This window comes from Notothenia rossii (genome assembly GCF_949606895.1).
Source record: "Notothenia rossii genome assembly, chromosome: 4".
Classification (NCBI taxonomy): Eukaryota; Metazoa; Chordata; class Actinopteri; order Perciformes; family Nototheniidae; genus Notothenia; species Notothenia rossii.
In genome coordinates, this window is record NC_136902.1 from 66,715,068 (window position 1) to 66,742,811 (window position 27,744).

Consider the following 27,744-nt stretch of genomic DNA (forward strand, 5'->3'; position numbering starts at 1 on the left):
GCCCTGCGTAAGATCTGCTAACTAGTGCCTCAGTGGCTGTATTATTTTAAGTTAATTATCTGTTTTATTTCTATATGATTTTGGACGCTACACTGAGTTTTTAGATAGTTCACTTTAGTCTAATGGCGCATTTCCACTACGCTTTAAGCATGCCGAGCCGTGCGGGGCCCGTTTTTGGTTGTGTTTCCACTTAGCGTATTAACGGCTAGCGGGTACTATTTCACAGTTTTCTGGCCCCATACAATCGAGGTTCTTTCCGGGCCAACCACCAGGCTGAGTCGGGCTGAGTATGCTAGAGAATCGCTGGCAAGGGGGCTACAACTACAACAAGATGAAAATATTTGACCGTGATTTAATTTTAATACACGTTTCAAAATGATGCCGAAGTAACAACATACTGATACCGGTTAGTAAAAACCATGAACTAATGCTTTGACAAGTCTGCAGACAGACGGCAGGCGAAAAACCTTTTAAAATGTATGTTGTCTAAATCAGTGGTTCTCTACTGGTCGGGCCTCGGGACCCACTTTTTCCTTAGTCAATAGATCGCGACACAACATTTTGAACCACTCAAATGTATTCAACAACAAATCCTGCAGTAATATATACAATTTGCAGCATACAATATTAATTCAAGTGAAGTAGTGCATATATCCCTTACAGATGTAGCACTGAATTTCGGACTCCAGCTTACAGCTTCCTGCCTACTACCTGCCAAAGACCAGTATAGAGGAATGTTAAGCCCTCCCACTATTTTCCAAGAGGGCGTTGCCAGATTTTCAATTTCAGGTTTTAACCAGGAGATGGCGCTTCATTCACAAATACAGAAAGACAAGTTTCATGGACTTTCAGTTGTGTTTTGAAGAGCATTTGAACACATCAATATTTTAGATCAACTAAAGTATATCTAATCTTGTAATTCAAAAATATATAGTCTTTATATTTTAAATAATCATAATGTAAATGTTTACATTACACTTCTTTATTTGTTATGCTCATACTTTAACCCAGGGCTCGACATTAAGGGCTGCCCGATGGCCCGGGGCCATCTAGTATTTAGCTCGGGCAATGAAGCCTCACCTGCTGGTTGCCCGATCGGGCAATCTATTATGCCAGTATCATGCAGCTCGCGGAAACAGTAATGAGTGACCCGACAGTAAAACTAAACATATCTATAACTAGTTTAGGTAGTTTGAGAGGTAATTAAAATAGCTACGTGTGATATTCTAACCTGAGGTGTGTGTTTTGTCCGCTCACCGCTGCATGTGATCATGCAGAACTGCGTGTCGACTCAGCAGCAGCTGATCTCTCTCTCCCGTCAGATTAGACTTCACTCGCGTTTATGTCCATATTGATCAGATCTAGCTAGTTCTAGCTAATGATAGGACTACCTGCTTATTAAAAGACACCTAAACAATAAGTGTCGCTATGCAACTGGGTGAGGCCACAAAGTATAGCGCAGCATTATGCATTTGTTTACATGCCCACCGGAACCCCGAGGCATTACCAACAGATCAACGCACAATCAAAACATACAGGACATCTCTTTCTCCACATTAAGTGTTAGACATTAGAATTGACTATTCTTGTCTGTCACATACTCTTGTCTGTCACATAAGTGGCGCAACTGAAGCGGTATTGTGCTAAAGGGAAATTATTGTGACCGAAGAGATTTAGATTTTGCCAGCCAACGGGAAGTCGGTTATGGCTAGAAAGGATCTGTCTTGTGTAAAACTCTCACGAGATTTTGGCTGAATGTCACGTGGCTGAATGTTTACGTTTGGCAGGCAGCCTTTCAGTTACGATCGTTAACATCAGTTGGCCACAGCAAATGACGGTGAGAAGCTAAACTATCTATGAATTATGTCAATGACAGGGAGTGTGATTATTGAAATAGGGTGTTAGCAGTCTTGTTGGTGTTCAAAGAAGAATGACAACACTGTAGATCACCAACACTATGGTTTATTTTTTATTCACAGGCAAGTCAACGATGTCGCAGTAAAAGTCCCAAGATAGCTCCTGGTGCAATAAAATGTTCCCTTGCAGTGTTTTACTATTAAGTCTGATGTTTCTCTATTAATATTGCTGCTGCATTAATGTGTATGTTGTATCATGTTACTGCTGTAGATGTGTTTCCGAGCCGCTCCGATTACGAGAGTTACAACGAGAATGTGACGTCATATTTACACTAGACGGATCCTTTCTAGCCATAACCCGCGAACTCTGACGTCGCCATTTTGTATGCTTCGCGGATGCGCTCGGCTCCTCTCGACTGCTGCTCGGGTCTGCTCGGTCAGCTTCCGGATGAGGAGGCATTCGTTCGACCAACTTACAGTAGATAACATTACAAACATTTTTAACAGGGGCCATAATAGTGTAAATAATGTTTGTTTTGGCAGTTATAACTGAATGTAATGTTTTCTACTTTTTTCCATCTGATGAAGGCATTTGCCTTGATGAAGTGTCTTGACCAACAACTTAAGTATTTCTTATAGCTATGCAGGGCATGCATGCGAGCAAACACAAACAAGAACAAACAAACAAGTGAAATGAAGAATAAAATTGAAATTGTACAATATAATATTGTGCTGGTTCATCTTATAATTCAGTCTAGAGAATGCACCAGACAGCTAAGACCTGCAAAAATCTAAATGCTCTAGGGGGAGGCCCCCCAAACCCTTCGTGGCATTTCGTCCGCACGCATTTTTCAGGGCAATCTCTATTGGGCTCAGGGCCATCTGTAAATGAGCTTAGATGGCCCACAGGGCCATCTCCCAAAATCCTTAATGTCATGCACTGCTTTAACCTTTACAATCGTTTGCTTTAATATGCAGTATATTTTTGTGATTGCTTCCTCCTGCTCCCTTTCGGACGCATACTGTATGATTTATTATTATTATTAATATGAAGATATTATTAAGATAAAATAAGATGTTACTTTATTGATTGAACATTTTAGTTTAGAATGTGCTGTCCCACGGTAATTCAGAAGGCTCACAGGTCACATTCCGACCATTATTTAAAACAATAGGTGCTTTCACACCGTCTACAGTTTGATTTGTATACAGTTTTCGAATTACCCATTTGCTTTCGGGGAGCCCTATTTTTCAGAGCACATCCTGCTACTAAATATGTCACACGCACGCTCTGTTGACTGGCGCAGCAGCGCGGATGCGATCAATTTCTATAAAAACACTCTTCTACTAATACAGACGGTGTCACTATGCCGGCGGATGTGGCCGTTGTTGAAGCCTCTTCAGGCTCCGCATCGGCAGGCCTCTCCCTCGGTGTGGAGCTGTCAAGCTCGACCCTAACGCCGCTTACAGCCGGCCAACTAAAAGTTGTTTTCCGTTCACGTTGTCATTTTTAGACTCCTTCGCTTCTCTGCTTGTGAATCCAAAAGCTGTGCAGTTGGCTGTTTTCGTTTTGCCATATTTTTTTATTACACAGCCAGAGTTAAAAAAATATCAATATGAACATTTCAAATACCGCGCCGGCATCACCGTCATAACCATAGCAACGTAAGTAAGAATGCAGCGCCGCCAAGTACAGATGGCAACACCCAGACATTCACAAATATAAAACAAATATTCAGAAACTGTAATGAACAATAACTATTATTTATTTCAAGAACTGTTATTTACAGAAACTCAACATTTCTAATCTGTGTGACACAAATATGCACGATTGTTTTGGGCTGCCCCTATTTATCTCAAAGTCGGCCTTCAGGGGAGCTCCCTCCCTCCTCGGGGGAGCCAAGCTCCCCCTAGCTCCCCCCCATTTCGAACAGTGTCTGTGGCTGAATGGCCAGCGATTAGGTGCGGCGCATTTATCATATGTGATCAGAGCTAACTGCCTGCCGTCAGATTTCATTTAAAAAACAGATCTGATTTTAAGACTATTTCTGCGCTCATAAAGAATGATAAGAATAAGAATAATGCGTATTGAACTGGTTTCATTAATTAGTGAGTTTATTTAACACTAGAACCGCCAATCGGGTCAATTTGTGTGATGTGTGTTGTGTGTGTGCAATGTAACTTTTTTTCAATAAAATATTAAAATCTCCCAGTCCGTGACTTTTCCTGAAAGTGTGTTATGTAGCACCCTATGTTGTTAAACATTGCATTCTAATAGCGGGATTTGACGGGTTTAGGTAGGCCTATACAAAAACCTCTGGCGGTTCTAGTGTTAAGGTAATTAGGTACAGTAGAAGCCCTTTTTTATCAGTAACGAATTTAGCAGTTGAACATAAAAGTCAACTAACTGAGGGTCACTTGCAATTACAGTGTTGTGTCTAACTGTAAGCTTGTCACTCAGAGTAACCTACCGTTAATTTAGCTGCTGGAGAAGAAAGATCAAGGGGGGAGGGGGGCAGAGAGCGGTGGTTGATGGGCCATTAGTTGTGTAAATACACAGCTGAGAGCTGCCGTTTCATTCAGACTGTTTAAAAAACTGTAACAACGGACTATTTTTCTGAGCGGATGCATGTCAATTTAAATCAATACATACAACTATTTTTTAAATCAATACATACAACTATTTTTTAAATCAATAAAAACATTTTCTAAATCCATAAAAGCATTTCAATTAATATTGGGAGTCATGTCGTTACTTTGTTGAGAATGTGGCCGTGTAATAAGCGGGATAATTTGCAGCGACTTGTTCCTTATGGGAAAAATAACACCCGTCATTTGTGTGTAGTGTGTGTGGTTAAAACACTTTCATGAAGTGAAGGAATGTCCTTCTATAAAACAGCTGTGGGCAGCAGTGAGTGTCACGGACATGAATTCATAGATCAAGGCAGACTGGTGCACACACTCTCCTGTCCTGCCAGGCGACACGCCCGTTCTAAGCCGTGTCCCTCACTCACATCCCAAGCATCCCCGAAAAGTGTATTATGTTGTTACATCTCAGATGTTATGTTTCAGTTGTGCTCTGTCTATGTTCAGTGATGCAAACTTGTCACCTTTCGGCGAAATTCGCCGTTTGTGTGATTCATGTAGATCTGCAATACAAATATTTGTGGGTATGGGGGGGGGCTGGGACCCGGAGTAATCTGCGGCCGTGAGCTGTTATGTGCCATCATGACACGCATGGTGTTCTTTTTTTATATATTATAATGAAGTACGAGCTGTGTGCTCGAGTCTTCCTGCCTGTCGGCTCTGCTCATGGATGTATAATAAGGCTCTGCTGCTCCGAGATGATGGTCTAGAGCAGGGGTTCTCAACCTTTTTTGGGCCAGCGCCCCCCTGTCCATTATCCAGGTCTCTTACCGCCCCCCATCAAAATAAGTAGACTTATTTTCTTCCCTGAATATTAATGTTGACTAAAATTCTGTGTTATATCATTTAAAAAGAATGTCACTGAATGCCAAATAATAGATTTGATTTAACTGGGCAGTTGGAATATCATTATCATTAGTTTACCAGAGAGCAGAAAAGCCATGTGAATGTGAATTAAAATGATATTTATGAGTGTTAAACAAACTCAGACAAGAGCAGAGAATACAAACAGACTGCTACGGAACAGCAGCAATTTCACACATGTCCAGTGCAGAACAAACAGTAGGCTACAAAACTGTACATTAGGCCTACAGAACTAACAGGTCGGAAAGGTGTGAGCATTTCGCCGAATTGCGGGGGGGGGGAAGGTTAGTGTGAGCCCTGCGCTTGGTGGTTCTCCGCCAGTTTCTTCACTGCGGGTTGCAGAGAATTTAGTTTCAGTCGCAGTGCACCTGAGGCCGTCAAGTTCAAGCGATTGCGGTACTTGGACTGCATGTGGAGGACCTGGCTGAATCCCTGCTCCACGAGGTATGTGGTTGGGAAAGCCAGAAGAAGCAGCCTCGCTTTCTCCCAGAGAGCCGGGTAACGCTGAGAGTATTTGACCCACAAGTTGCCCCAGCCAGAGGTGCGGAAAATAGCCTGGGCCTCATCGTCACTCTGGATGTCGATGAGATGCTCCTGTATTGCTGGCTCGCATTCCGCCACGTCCGCCTGAAAGGGCTGCACCACCCAGGTGGGAACATCGAGGTCCAAAAGATCTCTGAAGTGGATCTTCAAATCGGCATTCACCATCCTCAGGTGGTCTGTGTAAATGAGAAGGCGCTCATCGGTAAGAGCCTCAGACACCTGCAATGAGTATAACCAGGAAATTGTTATCGGTGCAGAATGTTACCATCTGATTTTAAACTGGTTATTTTATTGCTAATTAGTTTACTAATTGATGTTTCTTTATTCTCATAATACATTCAGAACATAAGTTATTTATACTAACCAGGAACACAAATATAGTGTTGCATAGAGTAGCCTACATTTATTACATGTATTATTTATTATTATCATTATTTAGTAGCCTAGGCTAGATCACCTTGGTCAACAGCGGGAAATGAGCAAACTGCCTCCTGCCTATGCTCCGGTATAGATCCAGCCTGGAGGTGAGACTGTGGATGACCGCCTTGCTCTGGATCAGAGTAACTCCTTTTCCTTGGAGCTTCAGCGTTACTTCATTCATTTTGCCAAAGAAGTCTGTGAGGTACATGATGTCGCAGCGGCTGGATGACACCTGTTCCCCGAGAGATGCATCCACCTCCTCCAGGAACTCCACGATGCTGTCAAACAGCTCACAAAAACGAGCAAGGCAGTTTCCTTTTGAGAGCCAGCGGACATCAGTGTGGAGAAGAAGACGCTCAAAGGTCTCATCATTTTCCTGACACAGCTGTCGGAACAATCTGTTATTCAGGGCGTGGGCTTTTATTTTGTTTATTGCCTTTACTGCAACATTGAGAGACTTGTGGAGAGGTGGACTTTTAGATTTGGCCACAAGTAGTGTCACGATAACGCTAGAGGGCTAGCTGGTGACATGACAAGACATCGTGCCGGGAGCGGACCGGAAGTTGTTGTAATTTTGAACAAACAGCTCTGTGTGGAGCAGCCTGGCTAGCCAGCTCTTCCATGTCGTAGCAGACATAGAAACGGGTATTATTTTCATAAACTGACCACTTAGTTCGAATCTGTTAGTGGAATTTGTCATATCAAAACATATCAAAATTTAACAAAGTGACACAGATTATTAACAGTCGCGATCCCAAAATTACAACGACTTCCGGTCCGCTCCCGGCTGCTTTTTGTAGGGTACGTTCGTAAATGCGCTCAGAGCGCTCCGAGCGTCCCCGTTCCACAGTCCAGAGCGCTGCGCTCTGAGCGCTCACAGCTGGGTGCTCTGGCGGAACAGACGGGTTGTCCGAGCGGACTGACCGTTCGTGCATTTACGAACGTACCCGTAATAACACTGCTGACAGCTGACCAATCGCAAGCAGAGTTGTGGTTTCCTATAGCAACAAAAGATGCTGACAGCTGCTTTTTGTACAGGAAAAGACGCTGTGGGTGGCCAGCGTTTTTCATGACAAAAAGACATTATTCGTGAACGCCCCCCAAGAACACCTCAACGCCCCCCTTTCAAAAATATTGCTTCCAGCGCCCCCCGACGTTCTCTGAACGCCCCCTGGGGGGCGGTACCGCCCCCGTTGAGAACCAGTGGTCTAGAGTCTAGACTCTAGCTTCAGCAGCTACATTACCTACGGGTGCGTTCGTTAATATTAACTGTGCGTCCGGAGTCACTGTGGCACAGACTGGACCGCTGGTGAACAGCTGTTAGAACGGGCCGTTCAGGTGTTCAGAGCAGAGCTCCCTGTCGGTGCGGCAGAGCGTGATGTGAACTGAAAAGTTTTTCTGTGGCAATATTATTTAAGGCAGGGGTGGGGAACCTCCGGCCTCCGGGCCGTATACGGCCCGCGAGACCATTTGGTACGGCCCTCGAGGTAATTTATAAACACACGCAGAAAAAGAAAAAAATTGAAGAAATATAGACCGCAAACAAATAAAAAAAGCGAGTGTCTGTTTTTCCTGGCCAAGATGAGGGTCCTTGAACACAACACGAGCCTAACGTGTCTGACAGGGGTGCAGTTTTGACAGAGAGCACCAGAAAGCCAGAACGCCGCTCCGGCACTTGAGAAATTGCAGTACCCATAAGGAGCCGTACACATGCCGCAGTTTTTGCGTGGCTGTGTCTTTAGTTGAAAGCCCAGTGGGCGATCTGTTCATCTGTCATACTGATCATACAGTCAATAACTTTGTTGTTATTAGCATCTGGTTAGCTAGCTATGCTAACGAATATAAGAAGCTTTTTCTACAACCAGTGAGGTAAAGGCACATCTTTATCATCATCTTTATTTATTTTATCCTTATTTATCTGTTGTTATTTTTGTTTTACTTGCTTGTAAGCGCTTTGAGCACCAGGAAAAGCGCTTTATAAATGTAATGTATTATTATTATTATCAATATGATCATTATAGTTCTAAAAAAATAAGACAATAAAGTAAACAGGTATAAAATACTGTATGACAGTAAAACAAGGTTGTTATTAATAAAGAAGAATACAGTTTGAAAGGGGAGTGATTTGTAAAATATCCATAAAGAAAAAGAAAATCTGCTTCCAGTTCTGTTTCATATGGGTGTTGAGAGATGTATCCATAGATCTCTTCATGTTGCTCTCAAAGTGCACCAGATTGATGCTTTTAACTTAGGGTGACCAGACGTCCCCGTTTTCCGGGGACAGTCCACGTTTGTATTGGCATGTCCCCGGTTGAAACTGTCCCCGGAAATGTCCCCGTTTTTTAATATACGTTAAAAGCATATAGCAAGGTGAAATAAAACGTTTTATGTCAGGAAACACTGGGTAAACAGACTGTGGTCAAGCCAGCCCCCAGTTCGGAAAAAACTGTCAAGCCAGCCCGCACGTTGTATTGCGGTGCGCGAATATCCTATGCATTAAGGTAGAGGCCTGTAAAAACTGTCTTCAAAATAAAAGCGTTTACTCGGTCAATAACAAATATACCTAAAAAACACACCAAACATATTCATATATACTGGAGCTTAAATCAAGAAATATGTACTATATAATTTGATCAATAATAATTTAAAACAAACTACGTATAACTACCACATTATAACTGTGTGAACTGAGTGAATGTAAAATGTAAGTATACAGTTATGAAGATATCTGACATTTCCACTGGGTGACTAATTTCAATTAACTAATTTCAATTGATGTTGACATCATCTCACAACACTCCTAAAATAACATTACTTTCTGAAGCACAATTTAAAATGTATGCTGTTTAAAATCTCAAATTAGATCTATTGTCCATCTATATTTTGATTATTATTTATTGGAAACTGTCCATAACCAAAGAGTCATTCGAAGTCAATTAAATACTTATTTCACTTCAGGTTGATAGCAGGAGACCCCATCTAGTCAATCAGAGAAAATCAGGACACTCTGATGAAGATCTTCAAAATAAAATAGTTTTGAAATCTCATATATGGGCTATCGTCCGTCTGTTTGTATCCAACAGTTAAAATGTTCGAATTACATTGAACCAGAATTGTCCCTGTTTTCTCTTTAACAGTGAAGAAAATTGGATATGTTAATGATATATTGACCGCAAAACTCAAAATGTCCCCGGTTTTAATTTTGAAAATCTGGTCACCTTATTTTAATTTCAATATTTAAAAACAAATCTTCCCGGGGAGCATGCCCCCCGGACCCCCCTGGAGGGTGTGAGGTAACCCCCCACTTAAATCATGTCCACATGGATATGAAACTAAATACATTTGCACACATCTTGTGTCCATATCTTTCTGTTGTGGTGGTCATGCCACACTGCACGTGCATGCATGCGCGAGTCATGGTGAGATATCTGAATTAAGAGGTTGCTTTTTCTTTGCACAGCATGAAAGAAAGGCCAAATGAATGGGCTGTGATTTTAGTTTTTTTAAGCAGAGGTCAATAATTTGTACGGCCCTCGGAGGATGTTGAAAAAATTGAAATGGCCCTCGAGAGGAAAAAGGTTCCCCACCCCTGATTTAAGGAATCGTTGAGCTAGCTAGCTAGCATACATTGTCACTATCTGCTAACGTTAGCTTTAGCCTTCTATTTCTAATAGTTTTTTTTCATAGGCTATAAACAGAGGTGGTATAAGTATATATATATTGTACTTGAGTAAAAGTAGAAGTACTCAGATCTTGTACTTGAGTAAAAATAGAAGTACTCAGGTCTTGTACTTGAGTAAAAGTAGAAGTACTCAGATCTTGTACTTGAGTAAAAGTAGAAGCACACAGATCTGGTACTAGAGTAAAAGTAGAAGTACTCAAATCTTGTACTTGAGTAAAAGTAGAAGCACTCAGGTCTTGTACTTGAGTAAAAGTAGAAGCACACAGATCTTGTACTAGAGTAAAAGTAGAAGTACTCAGGTCTTGTACTTGAGTAAAAGTAGAAGTACTCAAATCTTGTACTTGAGTAAAAGTAGAAGCACTCAGGTCTTGTACTTGAGTAAAAGTAGAAGCACACAGATCTTGTACTAGAGTAAAAGTGGAAGTACTCAGGTCTTGTACTTGAGTAAAAGTAGAAGTACTCAGATCTTGTACTTGAGTAAAAGTAATAGTCCCAGAGTGTAGGAATACTCTGTTACAGTAAAAGTCCTGCATTCAAAATGTTCCTCAAGTAAAAGTATAAAAGTATTCTCATCAAAATATAGTGAAAGTAGCGACAGTAAAAGTAGAAGTACCAGAGTGTAGGAATACTCTGTTACAGTAAAAGTAGTCATTGTGCAGATTGGTCCATTTCAGAATAATAGATATGATATGTTTTATAATGATTGATCATGAAAGTGTTCTCAAAGCTGCTAAAGGTGCAGCTAGTTTGAATGACTTTGTATACTAAAGGGTAGCTTGTGGATTTACTCCAGGTGGAACTAAAGTCTGAATTAACATTTGATTATATTTCACTTAATTAATCCAGATCTGTGAAGTAACTAAAGGTATTAAATACATGTAGTGGAGTAAAAGTACAGCATGTACCTCTGAACTGTAGTGGAGTAGAAGAACAAAGTAGCAAAACATTGAAATACTTAAATAAAGTACAAGTATCTCAAAATTGTGCCCAAGTAGGTACTTGTTGAGTTTATGAACTTAGTTACTTTACACCATGTGGCTATAAAGATAAAAAGACTTAAGCCTTGCACAGAGTCACGAAAATACATTTTCAAAATGCTCAACAGTGCTGCCAAAATTATAAACTGACTGCTACACAATTTAAAATAAATGCTTTTATATATTTCTATTAGATGTGACTCTTTGGCGTTTCTGTTATTATTAACACTGCTGCTTTAGTTGTTCTGACTGCTAAAATCCTCTGTCATTCCGTGGGGTGGGGGAGCCCGGGGCTCGGATCCTTGTCACCTTTTTCATACCTGATGAGTTTGCATCCCTGTATGTTAAAAAGCCTCAGTCACCTTAATTCATGTAATAAAAAAAACCTCAGGTCAGTAACACTCAAAGCTAAATGTGCAATACCATGTTCAGCTATGTTACTATTTATAATGTTATTGTTGTTACATCAGAAGATGTACATATTGAAATGATTTCTTAACTTACAGTAGGCTATTTTTTACAATGTGTGTTGGAAGGATTTATTAAATTACAATGAATATTGTCATTGTTGAAGGCTTTTAGAGAAGGGTGAACTATAAGCCTGAATTACATAACATTTTATACCTAAAAACATAAAAGCCACAATAAATAAGTCACAATTATTGTAGTTATTTTTACCTCCCGTATTGCTTTCAACCCACCAGCTTTTATGGTGTTGTTACGTCACTAACTGTAAGCTTGTCACATACAGTCTATGGTCACTCAGAGTAACCTACTGTTAATTTAGCTGCTGGAGAAGAAAGATCAGGGGGGGAGGGGGGGAGGGGGGGAGAGAGCTGTGGTTGATGGGCCATTTGTTGTGTAAATACACAGCTGAGAGCTGCCGTTTCATTCAGACTGTTTAAAAAACTGTAACAACGGACTATTTTTCTTAGCGGATGCATGTCAATTTAAATCAATACATACAACTATTTTTTAAATCAATAAAAACATTTTCTAAATCCATAAAAGCATTTCAATTAATATTGGGAGTCATGTCGTTACTTTGTTGAGAATGTGGCCATGTAATAAGCGGGATAATTTGCAGCGACTTGTTCCTTATGGGGAAAATAACACCCTTCATCCAGATGAGGATCCCTCCGCTACACTTTGGGATCCTGATCGACCGACGAAGCTCCATTAAAATATACATATTTTTGGTGAATTACTGAGTTTAGGCACGTTAATAACGTTTTAATGAAGTTGAATACAGTATATTCATATGTGTCAGTGATTTCATGTCAATTCGGCGAACATAAACATAAATGATCGTGGTGAAGATGATGATTAAATTAGGATTAAAAATCGAGAGCCGGGCTGCATTTCCTCCCGTTCGTTTTTTTCGAATAACAAAATTATTTTGTTAAATAACAACATGTTGATGTTTTGTAAATGATTACATGTCTCTTATTTAGCACAGTAGTATGATATCCGTGACATATGGATCTTAACAAAGTTCCGCTGTACATCCAGCATACTGTATCTCACTTTATTTCACATGAGCTCCATTGTGGAACCCCACTGCACCCCCTGGTGGATCAATGATCCATTGCAGCTGGCTTCATTATAATTACATTTATCTATCACGGGGGCGGTCTCAAGTCAAGCTGGAGGTTTTCCCTTGAGCGAGGGCAGATCACGTACCAATCACGGCCCTCGCGTTTCAAACTGTCTGAAATGAATCGCTACATCTGTATATCCCTTCACAGAACAAAAGAATGCTTTTAAATAAGGTTTAAAAAGATGATGGAATCAAAGCTGAACTGTATAACATAAAAAGGCACACGTGCTGAAAACCTAACCCCAGCAGGGGGTCTGGGGGGATGAGGAGATTTTGTGAAATACTAACATATAAACCCATTCTGGTACACTCTGAGAGGAAAATAAATAGATGTATTACGACATATTAATAACATTTTATGCCATTGTTTGTTTTTCATTTTGTTCTGACAGCTGAACTTGCTGCTCCACACAGAGAGAAGAGCAAAGAGGAGATAGTCTGTCTGAAATACTTTAAATTGTGGGTAAGGGTTCTGTGACCTGTGTTAACTGTGTTTGTTATTTTCGCGTCCAGGAGAGAAGATTTAAAAAAGGAGACTAATTGTGTCGCAAGTTAGACACCTCTATTATTGTTTGTTTGGTTTGGCTCATCTTAACTCTCCTGTCATTTCAGATCCCGCCTTGCTCCAGGCCCTTGTAATCAGCTCACTTCCCTCACCTGATCTTCCCAGCCCTTCCCCTCACCTGTTACTCATTCCCTCATCACCCCACAGTATTTATACCACCTCACTATCACTTGTCCTTTGCCAGATTGTCTTGTCGTTTCAACCAAGCTCTCCAGTGAGTGTTATTCTCTAGTCTAGATTTTTGTCATGCCCGGTTTTTGACCCCTGCCTGCCTGTATTCGGATCTTGAGTTCCTGCCTGCTCCCTGTCTGGTTTTGGTTGCCTGTCTGACGGATTTCCTGGTTTTGACCCTGCCTATCCCTGACCTGAATAAACTGAACATTCCAAAACACTGGTTGTATCTGAGTCGTGCTATTGGGTTCTGATCTGTACCTGTGATCGTGACAGTACAATCTGGCCAACATGAACCCAGCCGACTCAGCGACAGAACCGCCGACGCAAGATGTCATGTTACAACGCCACGAGCAGCAGCTTACCTTCATGGCTGAAGCTATGCAGGAGATGGCCGCTCGTCACGAACGGACCTTTGTGAATCTCCATGATCATCTTCAGAACCTTCCTCTTACGGTCCAAAGTCCGGTTCTAACTCCAGCTTCCGCTGATCGAATCCAGAATCTTCCGGCGTCGGATACACGCCGTCCTCCTCCGGAACGCTACTCTGGAGCCCCAGGTTCATGCAGACCATTCCTGGTCCAATGTTCCCTCGCCTTCGAGCTTCAGCCTTCTGCCTTCCCAACAGAAAGATCTCGGGTGGCGTATATTGTCTCTCTTCTCACGGGCAAAGCTAAAGACTGGGGTACCGCCGAATGGGAGAGACAATCCTTTGCCTGCTCGTCTGTAAACTCATTCTCAGATGAACTGCGTAAAGTCTTTGATCACGCAACACCCGGAAGAGAGGTCGCTCGGGGACCGTTTAACCTGGCGCAAGGCGAGAGATCTGTGTCCGATTACTCCATTGAGTTTCGTACCATAGCCGCCGAGAGTAACTGGAATGCTTCTTCACTTCTCGATGCCTTCTACAACGGTCTGTCGGATCGCCTTAAAGACGAAGTGGCAGCTCGGGACCTTCCTGCTGATTTAGATGAGCTGGTTGCTCTCTCTATCTGCACTGACTGCCGTCTTCGGGAGCAGAGGAGAGAGAGGGTTTTCTCAATCGCCCCTCAGGCTCCGCCTCTCCAGTCAGCGCATGCTACTGAACAGGTGAGAGGAGGATTTTCTAACTCTTCTGAACCAATGCAGCTGGGGCGGACCCGGCTCTCCGAGGCAGAACGGCAGCGCCGCCTGCGGGACAACTGCTGTCTTTACTGTGACCAGGAGGGTCATTTTGCCTCCTCTTGTCCTGTAAAAGGCAGGGCTCACCAGTCATCCAGAGGGCGCTGGTGAGCCGAATTATGAATTTAGAAATGCCCTCTCGACCCCTAATCCATGCTCAGCTGAACTGCTCGGGGAAAATGCACACTGTGGCAGCCCTTATTGACTCTGGTGCTGATGCCAGTCTGTTCCAGATGGGACTTGGTAGGGAGTTTTTTGAGAGGCCCATCAATGCTACAGCTTTAGATGGTCGTCTTCTCCGCAGAGTGACACACCGTTCAACTCCTGTTCAAATGAGTATGTCGGGTAATCACAGCGAAACACTCTCTTTTCACCTTATCCATGCACCACATCAGCCTGTCATTTTGGGGTTTTCTTGGTTAAGGAGGCATAATCCTCATATAGATTGGGCTTCAGGGACTATTAGAGAGTGGAGTGCTCATTGTCATGCTGTCTGCTTAAGATCTAGTTCCTCAATTGATTCCAGTCAGCCGATCACCTCTGAGTGTCAAGACATTTCCTGTGTTCCCAAGGATTACTGGGACCTTAAAGAGGCCTTTAACAAGGTTTGGGCCACCTCACTCCCGCCTCATCGTACTAATGACTGTCCTATTGACCTGTTACTTGGTACTTCTCCTCTTAGAGGTTTACTTTTTTCTTTATCGGCTCCTGAAACTAAGTCAATGGAGAAGTATATCAATGACTCTTTGGATGCAGGACTTATCCGGCCTTCATCATCTCCTGCTGGTGCAGGTTTTTTCTTCGTGGGTAAGAAGGATAAGACTCTGCACCCATGCATTGACTACAGAGGACTCAATAACATCACTGTCAAGAACAGGTACCCCCTTCCACTTGTTTCCTCTGCATTTGAACTGTTACAAGGCGCTACTATTTTTACAAAGCTGGGCCTATGTAACGCGTACCATTTGGTGAGAATCAGGGAGAGGGACGAGTGGAAGATGGGATTTAATACTCCTAGTGGACATTATGAGTATTTAGTCATGCCTTTTGGACTCACCAATGTACCTGCAGTCTTCCAGGGGTTGGTGAATGATGTTCTGCGGGATCTACTCAATATCTGTGTTTTTGTATACCTGGATGACATTTTGATTTTTTCCAAGTCAACACAGGAGCATGTGGTCCATGTTCACCTAGTCTTCCAGAGGCTCTTGGGGAACCACCTCTTTGTCAAGGCCGAGAAGTGTGTGTTCAACACCACAGAAGTCTGGGATTTGTGGTCTCCACCGGAAACATCAAGATGGACCCTGACAAGACCAAGGCGGTGACTGACTGGCCACACCCTTCAACACGCAAGGTGCTCCAACGCTTTCTGGGTTTTGCCAACTTCTCCCGGAGGTTCATTCGAAACTACAGTTTGGTAGCAGCCCCTCTCACAGCTCTCACCTCTCAGAACATTCCCTTCCGGTGGTCCTTTGTGTTAAAATCACGCTTGACCTCTGCTCCTATTTTCATTTTTCCAGATCTTACTCGGCAGTTTACTGTAGAGGTAGATGCGTCGGACACTGGAGTTGGGGCAGTTCTTTCTCAACGGTCGGCCGAGGATCAGAAGCTGTCCCCAGCAGAAAGAAATTATGACATTGGAAATCGAGAACTGTTGGCAGTGAAACTTGCCCTGGAAGAATGGAGACACTGGTTGGAGGGAGCAGAGCAGCCTTTTGTGGTCTGGACTGACCACAGAAAATTGGAGTACATCCGTTCAGCTAAGCGGCTGAACTCTCGTCAAGCCAGGTGGGCTCTGTTTTTCACGCGCTTTGATTTTTCTCTTTCATACAGACCTGGTTCTAAGAACATCAAACCTGACGCCCTGTCTCGCCAGTTCCTGCCAGAGAGCTCTCCATCTCATCCTGAGAATATCATCGCTTCTACATGTTGTCACACTCCTAAGTTCATGTCACGGTTGTAGTTTTGTAGGTTTGGGTGTTTTTGCTGTTTTCCATCTCATGTTTTCCTCTGGGTTATTGTCTGGTCCTTTTTCCTGTGTTTTTCCTCTTGTCATTAGTTTCTCTGGTGTGTCTAGTTATCTGATTGTGTTCACCTGTGGCCCTTGTGTTTCTCCTCCCCTGCCCGGCTGTTTTTCGTCTTGTTATTACCCCTTCCTGTATTTAGTCTTGTCTCTTCCTGTGTTCAGTGTTGGTGCTTCTTTTGTTTGTGACCTAGTTCACCGTAGAGTGTTTTGTTTGTCCAAGTTATGTATTATATAAGAGCCCTTGCAATAAAGGTATTATCAAGTGTTATCTGCGTTTGGGTCCTACCTGCTTCACTCTGCGTATCAGAAAGCACCAACCAAGAAATGGGCCCAGCAGATCCGTTCGAGCTGGAATTATTGAATTTTTCCTTTTTTTTGGCTAACTGCTCGGATTGATGGAAGAGAGCACCCGGAGTTCAGCAGCGAGAGGCTGTGTTGTCAGAGGCGCGCCAGATGGCTATCGAGAAACCCGGGTTGGTGAAGTTCTTACCTGGCTGGATTTCAAAGATCCTCCCGGTGTTTGATTCCCGGCCTGCTAGCCCAGGGCATGCTAGCTCCCTGTCTCCCAATTCCCAACCTGGCACCATACGCCTCGGTGGGTTCCGTCTGAAGTCAACCCATGCTTCTGCCCCAGTTCGTGTTCCTGTCCAGGACTCGTATTCTGGAACTCGTCTGGCTCATGGAGGTCCACGGAGCCTTCAGGCAGCTGCTAAGAGAAGGAGTCGTAAGGCCAAGCTAGCAGCCCGAGCCCCAAGAGCCATGGTTCCAGCCCCAGTACAGGCCCCAGCAGCCATGGCTCCATGCTCCAGTACCGGCCCACACAGCCATGGTTTCGTGCTTCAGTACTATCCCACACAGCCATGGTCCCGTGTTCCGGTTCCGTGCCCAGCAGCCATGGTTCCGGCTACGGAACCGGCCCACACAGCCATGGTTCCGGCCCCAGTTCCGGCCCCAGCAGCCATGGTTCTGGCCCCAGCAGCCATGGTTCTGGCTTCAGTACCGGCCCCAGTACCCATGGTCCCGACTCCAGTTTCGGCTCCAGGACTGGCATACCGGCCGACTCCAGCTCCTCGTCTCCTGTTGGCTGTTCAGCCGACACCAGCTCCCCGAGTCCTGTCGGCGTACCGGCCGACTCCAGCACCTTGTCTCCTGTTGGCTCTCCAGCCGACTCCAGCTAGATAGAAACAGGCTCGTCTGCTCACCTTTCAATTGTAGGATCCTCGTTTTAGTTGTCAGAGATTGTTCTAGGCCTCTTCTCCGGACCATTCGTCCGCTGGCTGCTGATTTTCCTCTCAAAAACCCTACTCATGACGTCACCACGTCATGACGTCATCACGTCGGGGAAACACCATTTGTTGGGGCAGAATCTCTGCTTCGCGCCGTTCCTATTTGAGCGGGTTCTCAAAAGAAGGAAAAATTCAAAGCAGCCAGGATAAGGGTTAAACAATAATCTGCTTTAATGGTGGAAACATACAAATACTTCACCTAATCACGAAGCACTCTGCAGAGTACTCCGGGCTCAGGTTCTACCACCGTGTGAGACACGTCTCAGGAACGGCAAGTCAAAAACAAGAGCGCCGATCTTCAAAATGATCACAACATTTATACATAGAGTTCACTTCTGAGCGACCTAGACAGTGAGTTGGCAGTGTTCCATTGGTCGGTTTCCCTTCTGGGCGGGATCCCAGGTAGTAAGTCCGCAGTTGTTGATTCCATGTTGCTTCTGTGCGCGTGTGTGTGTGTGTGTGTGTGTGTTTCTGTCCCTCTGCCCTCAGGCAGATCCCCCAATCAATGATTCGGAGTCATGACAGAGGACTCTTTGACAGGACACATACTCATTCCCCCTAAACATCTTCAACACACAAACATCGTATCATGTATCTTATCACACAACAGTCACCTGTTTTTCTCTATGAAAGCCATATTTGTAAATATCCAAACGCCATCGTCCCATGACAGTCCCCGCATCAGTCAACCAACATAAGTTAATTGTTCTTGTGGCTTAATGGCTTCCCTGAACTTCCCTTCACCCCAAAGTCAGCTTACTAGGAATGAATACATTTTATTGATAAGCTCAAAAGGACGTTTATCTTGTTTACTGCTGGGGGACCCAAGTCTCAAGGCCTGCAGGATGTGTAGGAGATAAACATTAATTCTACAAGACTTTAACTGCCTTATATCTGAAAATGTATCCGGGAATTCCCCTGTTGATTGCAAGGACTATTGATAATTAACAGAGAGACCCTAGGGGCCTCTTCTTGGTATCTGCTAGGCAGAAGTCACTCAATGCAGAAATCACAAGTTTAACACACATTCTATATAAGGTGACATTAAAATGAATATACCAGATTGAACTTTCCTGCCATAACACGTTATTTTAATCCTTCAAATAATTCAAATAATACTTCAGTGCCTAAACTCAGTAATTCACTAAAAATATTTATATTTTAATGGAGCCTCGTCGGCAGATCAGGATCCCAAAGCGTAGCGGAGGGATCCTGATCTGCATGAAGGGTGTTATTTTCCCCATAAGAAACAAGTCGCTGCAAATGATCCCGCTTATTACATGGCCACATTCTCAACAAAGTAACGACATGACTCCCAATATTAATTTAAATGCTTTTATGGATTTAGAAAATGTTTTTATTGATTTAAAAAATAGTTGTATGTACTGATTTAAATTGACATGCATCCGCTAAGAAAAATAGTCCGTTGTTACCGTTTTTTAAACAGTGTGAATGAAACGGCAGCTCTCTCCCCACTCCCCCCCTGATCTTTCTTCTCCAGCAGCTAAATTAACAGTAGGTTACTCTGAGTGACCATAGACTGTATGTGACAAGCTTACAGTTAGTGACGTAACAACACCATAAAAGCTGGTGGGTTGAAAGCAATACGGGAGGTAAAAATAACTAGAATAATTGTGATTTATTTATTGTGGCTTTTATGTTTTTAGGTATAAAATGTTATGTAATTCAGGCTTATAGTTCATCCTTCTCTAAAAGCCTTCAACAATGACAATATTCATAGTAATTTAATAAATCCTTCCAACACACATTGTAAAAAATAGCCTACTGTAAATCATTCCAATTACATCTTCTAATGTAACAACAATAACATTATAAATAGTAACATAGCTGAACATGGTATTGCACATTTAGCTTTGAGTGTTACTGACCTGAGATGTTTTTATTGCATGAATTAAGGTGACTGAGGCTTTTTAACATACAGGGATGCAAACTCATCAGGTATGAAAAAGGTGACAAGGATCCGAGCCCCCGGCTCCCCCACCCCACAGAATATCGGCTTTAAAATGAGGAATAAGATAGGATTTCAGCATATATAAAAGCATTTATTTTAATTGTGTAGCAGTCAGTTTATAATTTTGGAAGCACTGTTGAGCATTTTGAAAATGTATTTTCATGCCTCTGTGCAAGGCTTAGTCTTTCTATCTTTATAGCCACATGGTGTAAAGTAACTAAGTTCATAAACTCAACAAGTACTATACTTGGGCTACATTTTGAGATACTTGTACTTTATTTAAGTATTTCAATGTTTTGCTACTTTGTTCTTCTACTCCACTACAGTTCAGAGGTACATGGTGTACTTTTATTCCCCTACATGTATTTAATACCTTTAGTTACTTTACAGATGTGGATGAATGATGTGAAATATAATCAAGTGTTAAATCAGACTTTAGTTCCACCTGGAGTAAATCCACAAGCTACCCTTTAGTATACAAAGTAATTCAAACTAGCTGCACCTTTAGCAGCTTTGAGAACACTTTCATGATCAATCATTATAAAACATATCATATCTATTATTCTGAAATGGACCAATCTGCACAATGACTACTTTTACTGTCCCTACTTTAACTATATTTTGATGATAATACATTTCTACTTTTACTTGAGGAACATTTTGAATACAGGACTTTTACTCTAACAGAGTATTCCTACACTCTGGTACTATTACTTTTACTCAAGTACAAGATCTGAGTACTTCTACTTTTACTCAAGTACAAGACCTGAGTACTTCTACTTTTACTCTACAAGATCTGTGTGCTTCTACTTTTACTCAAGTACAAGACCTGAATGCTTCTACTTTTACTCAAGTACAAGATCTGAGTACTTCTACTTTTACTCTAGTACAAGATCTGTGTGCTTCTACTTTTACTCAAGTACAAGACCTTGGTGCTTCTACTTTTACTCAAGTACAATATCTGAGTACTTCTACTTTTACTCTCGTACAAGATCTGTGTGCTTCTACTTTTACTCAAGTACAAGACCTGAGTACTTCTACTTTTACTCAAGTACAATATATATAAATATATATATATATATATATATATATATATATATATATATATATAAGGCTAAAGCTAACGTTAGCAGATAGTGACAATGTATGCTAGCCAGCTAGTTCAACGATTCCTTAAATAATATTGCCACAGAAAAACTTTTCAGTTCACATCACGCTCTGCCGCTCCGACAGGGAGCTCTGCTCTGAACACCTGAACGACCCGTTCTAACAGCTGTTCACCAGCGGTCCAGTCTGTGCCACAGTGACTCCGGACGCACAGTTAATATTAACGAACGCACCCGTAGGTAATGTAGCTGCTGAAGCTAGACCATCATCTCGGAGCAGCAGAGCCTTATTATACATCCATGAGCAGAGCCGACAGGCAGGAAGACTCGAGCACACAGCTCGTACTTCATTATAATATATAAAAAAAGAACACGATGCGTATCATGATGGCACATAACAGCTCACGGCCGCAGATTACTCCGGGTCCCAGACCCCCCCATACCCCAAAAATATTTTTATTGCAGATCTACATGAATCACACAAACGACCTATTTTGGATTCAAAACGGCGAATTTTGCCGAAAGGTGACAAGTTTGCATCACTGAACATAAACAGGGCACAACTGAAACATAACATGTGAAACGATGTAACAACATAATACACTTTTTGGGGATGCAGCTTGGGATGTGAGGAGTGAAGGACACGGCTTAGAACAGGCGTGTCGCCTGGCAGGACAGGAGAGTGTGTGCACCAGTCTGCTTTGATCTATGAATTCATGTCCGTGACACTCACTGCTGCCCACAGCTGTTTTATAGAAGGAAAACCTCCTTCACTTCATGAAAGTGTTTTAACCACACACACCTCCACACACACACACACACACACACACACACACACACACACACACACACACACACACACACACACACACACACACACACACACACACACACACACACACACACACACACACACACACACACACACACACACACACACACACACACACACTGCTGCATGTGCCTTAAAATAAATGATGCAACATATAAATCTATGTAACATTGAAATTGTTGTCTTGGCTTATTGTTTTCAGGTGCTTCCTGGGCCTTAATCCTGAGAAGGGCTCGAAAGCCAAAAAGAGGCATGGCAATTTAAACCCCCATGTCAGCACATTCTTCAGAAAAATGGTTGCCTTCGAGTGGATGTCTGTGTAGACATGTGTTACGTGTGTCACGATCTGTCTGTGTTGTGTTTTGTCTTGTCTTTTTCTGTCTTTGGTTTCCTGTTTTATTTTGAAAAGTGTTCACCTCCTGTCTTGCCTTTTGCTTTCTGTCTGTTTTCCCTCCCTGATTACCCGATTGTGTTCACCTGGTGCCCCTGTTTTTTCTCCTCCCTCCTCACCTGTCTCTTGTTTGTTTGATTAGTCCTGTGTGCATTTAGGTTCTGTGTTTTCTGTTAGTCTTTGTGAGTTTGTTGTTGTTGGACTGTATTCACTGGGAAGAGTTTTGTCTGTAAACCTTGAAATAAAGGTATTTTCTGTTAATCTGCATTTGGGTCCTGCTTGCCTCTCTCAACCCTGACAGAAGGAACTCACCAAGGATGGGCCCAGCAGATCCTTTTTAGTAGTGATGGGATAATGATACCTCAAGGAGTGTATTGACACACTATACAAACTGTGTCGGCACTGTATTGATACTGCGCCGGTCACCCAATAGTGCCCCCTGCAGTTGTTAGAAAATCATTGCAGGTAAAGAAATTCCTTGTTTGTGTAAATGCTAAACTGAGTTGGTATGAAAAATTTAGCAAATTTGAGTTACAATTCAGAGTTACAATTTGTGACTTATGTACACAATTTTGTTAACTTAACTGTTCAATCATATGAAATAAAATACTTGAGAAAAGAAGTGATTTGTTTATGCATTTTTATTGAGGAGCAACAGCTTTTGTAGTGTCTTTGCTCCAAGGCGATTTCTCCTCTTTGATACCAGTTCCCCCGCCTTAGAAAATACTCTCTCACACGGCACAGATGAACATGGTGAGCAGAGACATTTCAGTGCAAGTTCATGAAGGTGTGGATACGCTCTTTTGTTGCTCTTCCAATATTGCAATGGGTCTTGTTTTCTGGGTAAGTTGCTTTCTGCCAGGTAGCGTTGGACTTCTAGTATCGAATCAGCTGTGGCATTAGAGGTCCTCTTGTTCTCCTCAACCTCCATGTCAAATGTTTCCCAGAGATTGTGCCCTAAAAAAAATATTTTAATAATAATCACAAGTATATTATCACATGACAAAGTGCCACAGAAATATACAAATAAACAGAAAGAAATGTGTTTTCATACCTGAACTGGGTTCTGATCCATGTGAAGAGCTAGGCCCTTCTTCTGCTGGGTCAGGCTCTTGGCTCCTCATTTGGTCAGCACACTCCAACTTCAGTCTTTTGACAGCTTCAGTTGCCTTCAGTGAGCTGACGAATCCAATTGTTTTGAACCTAGGATCCAAAAGTGTTGCCAGTGTCATCACACTGAGTGATTCCATGCTAGAGATGCATTCTGTTAGCCGCTTTCTCAGATTTTCTGCAAGCTGTTTAGCAGCTGTTTTCTCACCGTTGACGCTTGACGGTGAAGCTCAACGTGGACCATTTTCAGCATGGGAATAACCTTTGACCCAGAGACTCTTTTTTCCTCAGACAGTTCAGTTGTTGCTTGGTCAAAAGGAGCAAGCACCCTGAGCATCTCTTCAATGGTTTCACAGTCTTCCGTAGTCAGTGGAGTGATGTCCCTTTTTAATGAGCCCAGTGACACCCAGACTGCCTCCTTCTGCTCAGCCATTCTTTCAAACATGTGGTAGGTGCTGTTCCATCTTGTTGGCACCTCATTGATTAATTTATGGACCGGTGTTCCCTGCTGCTGTATTTGAGTGAGCTTCTCTTTGGCAGTAGTGCTCGATCGAAAGTACGTCACTATTTGTCGTGTTTTGTTGCGTATTTCTGTAAGTGTTTCGACCTGATCACATGATTTCCTCACCATTAAATTCATGGTATGGGCTATACAAATGGTATGGCGTATTTGCAGCATCCGAGCACATGAAATCATGTTTGCTGCTGCATCAGTGACAAGACACCTGACCTTTGCAGCTATGCCCCACTCCTCCATGAGGCTCTTTTTAACTGTGGCCATGTTTTCAGCAGTGTGTTTTTCAGGAAAATGCTGCACTCCCAAGACTGATGTATGGAGTTCATGGCTTTCTTTGTCCACATAGTGGCAAGTAACCGCTAGATATGCCTCCATATTCATGGATGTCCACATATCAGCTGTTAAACTAACAGCAACGGCGCTCTGGGGGTCCTTTTTTGTTTTCTCCTTTTCCTTCTCATACCTCTGGCTCACCAAATCCTTGATGATCTGAAAATAACCATACAAATATTCTTATACCAAAATATAGTTATATAGTACAAAAACATAATAATAACCTTTCTTAAACATACCTTCCTGCTTGGTAGAACATACGAGGGTATAATGAGCTTCAAGAGCTCCCTGAATCCCTCATTTTCAACCAAGCTGAGTGGCTGACAGTCTTTGATGATCATGTTGACCACTGCCTCATCCACTGCTTGCTTAGGAACTGCAAGCCAAAAGGAAATATTTCGTTAAAAGCTTATTTAAGGTCTGTATTTTTTTTTTTTACAAACAATGTTAATCTAGCAGAGAAATGCAATAGAGGAAAACTTCCCTGATCGGGAATTGAACCGAGGTCACTGGGGAGTGAGCTCTGAATCTTACCCACTAGACCACCAGGGCTGTAAAGTTAAAGGCCATGTAATGCATCTAACACAGGTGTTTTTTAACATGTAGTTTAGATATCACCAGAATAAAAATAAATAAAATTGTTTAAAGTTTGGTCATAATTAAATGACATATACGTTAAAAACCGATGTTGGTTCCGAAGTTTGCCGAGTACGCCCCCGATCACTCCCGAACGAGCGGTGACGTCACACGTGGCAAACATTGCCATTTGATCAAATCAGTCCAAATGGCAAGCAACGCGACAACTTCAGACAGCGACAGCGAGAGCGATCATTCAAGCTCAGATTCGGTGGGTTATCTGGATTCAGTTACAGAAGTAGAGAGTGAACCAGCTAGCCTTTCACTTCAAGGCATCTTGCCTTATCAGTACGAGCCTCCTGCCCGGCAATCGAACAACGAGGCAGAAACTTGTGAAAGAGAAGCGGATTCCGCAGCCGACGAGACTCGAGTCGGCAATACTGAATGGTAAATTCTGTTTTATTTAATTTGACCTGCACTAAATGTCGATCTTAATTTGTCATCTGTTCCTCACACGTCCGGCAGATATAGTTTTTTTTTTTTAATGTTATGTACAATATTCAGGTGTACATGTCAATGCTGTGAAAGCATGCCCACTGCAGATGAATGTGTATGCTGCAGAGAGATCTGACAGGTGATGGAACAAATAGACAGTTTGCAACCTACTGACCAGATAGCAGAGTCCTGCATCGGGTCGGGTATCCGCGGGTAACCCGCAAAAAAGGTGATTTGCGGGTGGTATTTTTTCAAACGCTTTTTTCCAGGTTCGCTTCTGGGTAAAACAAAGATGATGCGGGTCCGGTTGCGGGTGTTGCATAATAAATATATTTAAACAATAATATTTTAGTTTAATGTTTAAATCCTCAGACCTCTCCTCCGCGGGACCGAGCATAATCATAACCTCTGCAGCGCATCTATCTGCTGCTGAGCGCACCACATTCTGAATGGCTGAGGTGAAGCTCTCTAGCGGAGAATACACCATTTTCAATAACTCTTCTTCAAGAGCGAAATCCAACGTCTGGGAGGCTTTTGGTGTCAACCTAGATGGAGAAAATAAACAACATCCCAGGCTTTTTGAGCCAAATATGCAACTGCGTGTGTTAATAATTGCACGTTGTCACTGCTTATATATATGCGGGTTCGGGTCGGGTTGCGGATCTTGTGCCGGCGGGTCGGGTCGGGTTGCGGAACTAATTGGCAATATGTGCGGGTAGCGGGGCGGGTTCGGTACTGCACGTCACGGGTGCGGGGCGGGAGCGGGTCTTGAAAATCAGACCCGTGCAGGACTCTGCCAGATAGAAGACACCGACGAGAAACCAAGGTGCATTATTAGCCACCCAGGCTTTAGAGAAGGCTGTCTCAGTGTTTGGACACTGAAAATAGCGTATCTTCAATACAAACAACAACACAGAGCAGTTGATGGCCCACTACACCAGTAAGTAAATATTGATTGACCCAACTGCCTATTGCAGCTTTGCTTTCATATAATAGCCTACTTTTAGTCGCTACAGATATGGTACACTTTTAAAGATACCATTAAACTCTTTCAAGCAGTCAAAAACAGCTTGGCTTTTATTTTTTCTGTGTATGCAAGTTCAATGTATGCTTGGGAAAAGAAACAACTACACATGTGAGGAAATATATAAGAGGTCTATGATTCTGTCAAGCAGTCATGTATAACCTCATATTTATTTTGTACAAGTAAAATACAAATATCATGTTATAAGCCAATTTGTAACCATTGCTACATAATAGTACTACATAACATTTTATTTTTTCCAAATATATTTATAATCTGTATACATTTTTTTCATTAGGAAGTATCGATATACAGCTTATCGACAGTTTGTACGTTGGTGCTGGGGTGTAGGCCTACTCGGCCCAAAAATCAGAGTCCCGCTGCCTGCATGTGCTGTAACCGAGATACGGAAGACTTACCCTGAACCGGGAGGCCGCTATCAGGGATTTCAATGGCCAAATCTGTAATTTGACATAAGTCATGCAGCTGAACTGGTTAAAATGGTTTCGCATGATGTAAATAATTTACAAAGTACATCATTTACAATATTATTTTTCCAAAGAAACATGTAAATATAACAACATTTTCCAAATCACAAGTTTGTAAGATTGTATTAATTTACTGTTTGATAAATAAAAAAGGGTTCTTTTGTTAATTTTTCACTTGTATCATTTGATCTTTATTGCAGTGTACATTAGTCTATTTTGGTATGTGCGAGCCCACAAATAATTAAAAGTGGTAAAAATAATAAAGATATTCAGACGTAATTCATTTTTGGCCTTACTTATTTCACTTCAACTTTTATATATTTCAGTCACTAGGCAAGTTCACTGTAGGCTACTCTGGTGACATTTAGCTCAAGCTGGCATAACACCTGTAGTAACTTAATTCTTACCCGAGTTTTGTTCACAATTTTCCAGCACCCATGATCAATGTTTATAGCAATCAGGAAACATTCACAGCTCACAACTACACATCGCTTCCCCATCATGAATGGTTAGATAAAAAAAGTTTAGCGAGGTCCGGTTACACATATGTTGAGCGAAAATAGCGGAAGGATACAAAACAAACAATCTAGACGAGGCTGGTGTTTGCCACGTGTGACGTCACACAGCTGGGTTAATGGCTGGCAAGCTTTTCGCTCCCGGAGCGGAATAACACGGGAAAGTGGCACACATTTCATGTTATTTGGGGGGTATTTATGGAAAGAATCATTGATGTTGATATGTCAAATGAAACAGTGGAAAGTGATGAAGCGATTTATAAACACAGAATAACATTTATTTTGGACATTACATGGACTTTAATAAGGAGAACATGTCAACATACCTGGGGTATTCTCACGGGTATCTGCTGATTCTTCATCGCCACCATGCCGAGCTCTATAATGCCTCAGCATTGATGAAGTGCTCTTATTGATGTAAGATAGCTCCGTAGAACAGAGCCGACACTTCACCTACAATGACATAAAAATTTAATTTATCAGAAAACTATTCAAACCACTTACCAGAACAGAGTAAAAACTAAGGTGGCGCACTGCATTCACTTGTCAAAGAAAAATGACAATGACATAGGGTATCTATCAGGATCT

General features: G+C 42.3%; 1 protein-coding gene and 1 long non-coding RNA gene across 2 annotated transcripts; both read right to left on the reverse strand.

The window, feature by feature from the left end:
* Nucleotides 1-5,205: 5,205 nt before the first annotated feature.
* On the reverse strand, nucleotides 5,206-6,566 carry LOC307038054 (zinc finger BED domain-containing protein 5-like). Its single transcript, XM_079679353.1, has 2 exons — nucleotides 6,367-6,566; nucleotides 5,206-6,128 (listed from the first exon to the last, which is right to left on the reverse strand). Exons 1-2 carry the CDS (start codon nucleotides 6,535-6,537, stop codon nucleotides 5,652-5,654), a joined length of 648 nt encoding a protein of 215 aa, XP_079535479.1. The 5' UTR covers nucleotides 6,538-6,566; the 3' UTR covers nucleotides 5,206-5,651.
* A 16,155-nt stretch (nucleotides 6,567-22,721) lies between these two features.
* On the reverse strand, nucleotides 22,722-23,405 carry LOC307038313. Its single transcript, XR_013807958.1, has 2 exons — nucleotides 23,153-23,405; nucleotides 22,722-23,055 (listed from the first exon to the last, which is right to left on the reverse strand). It is a non-coding gene; the product is annotated as an uncharacterized lncRNA (long non-coding RNA).
* Nucleotides 23,406-27,744: the final 4,339 nt, after the last annotated feature.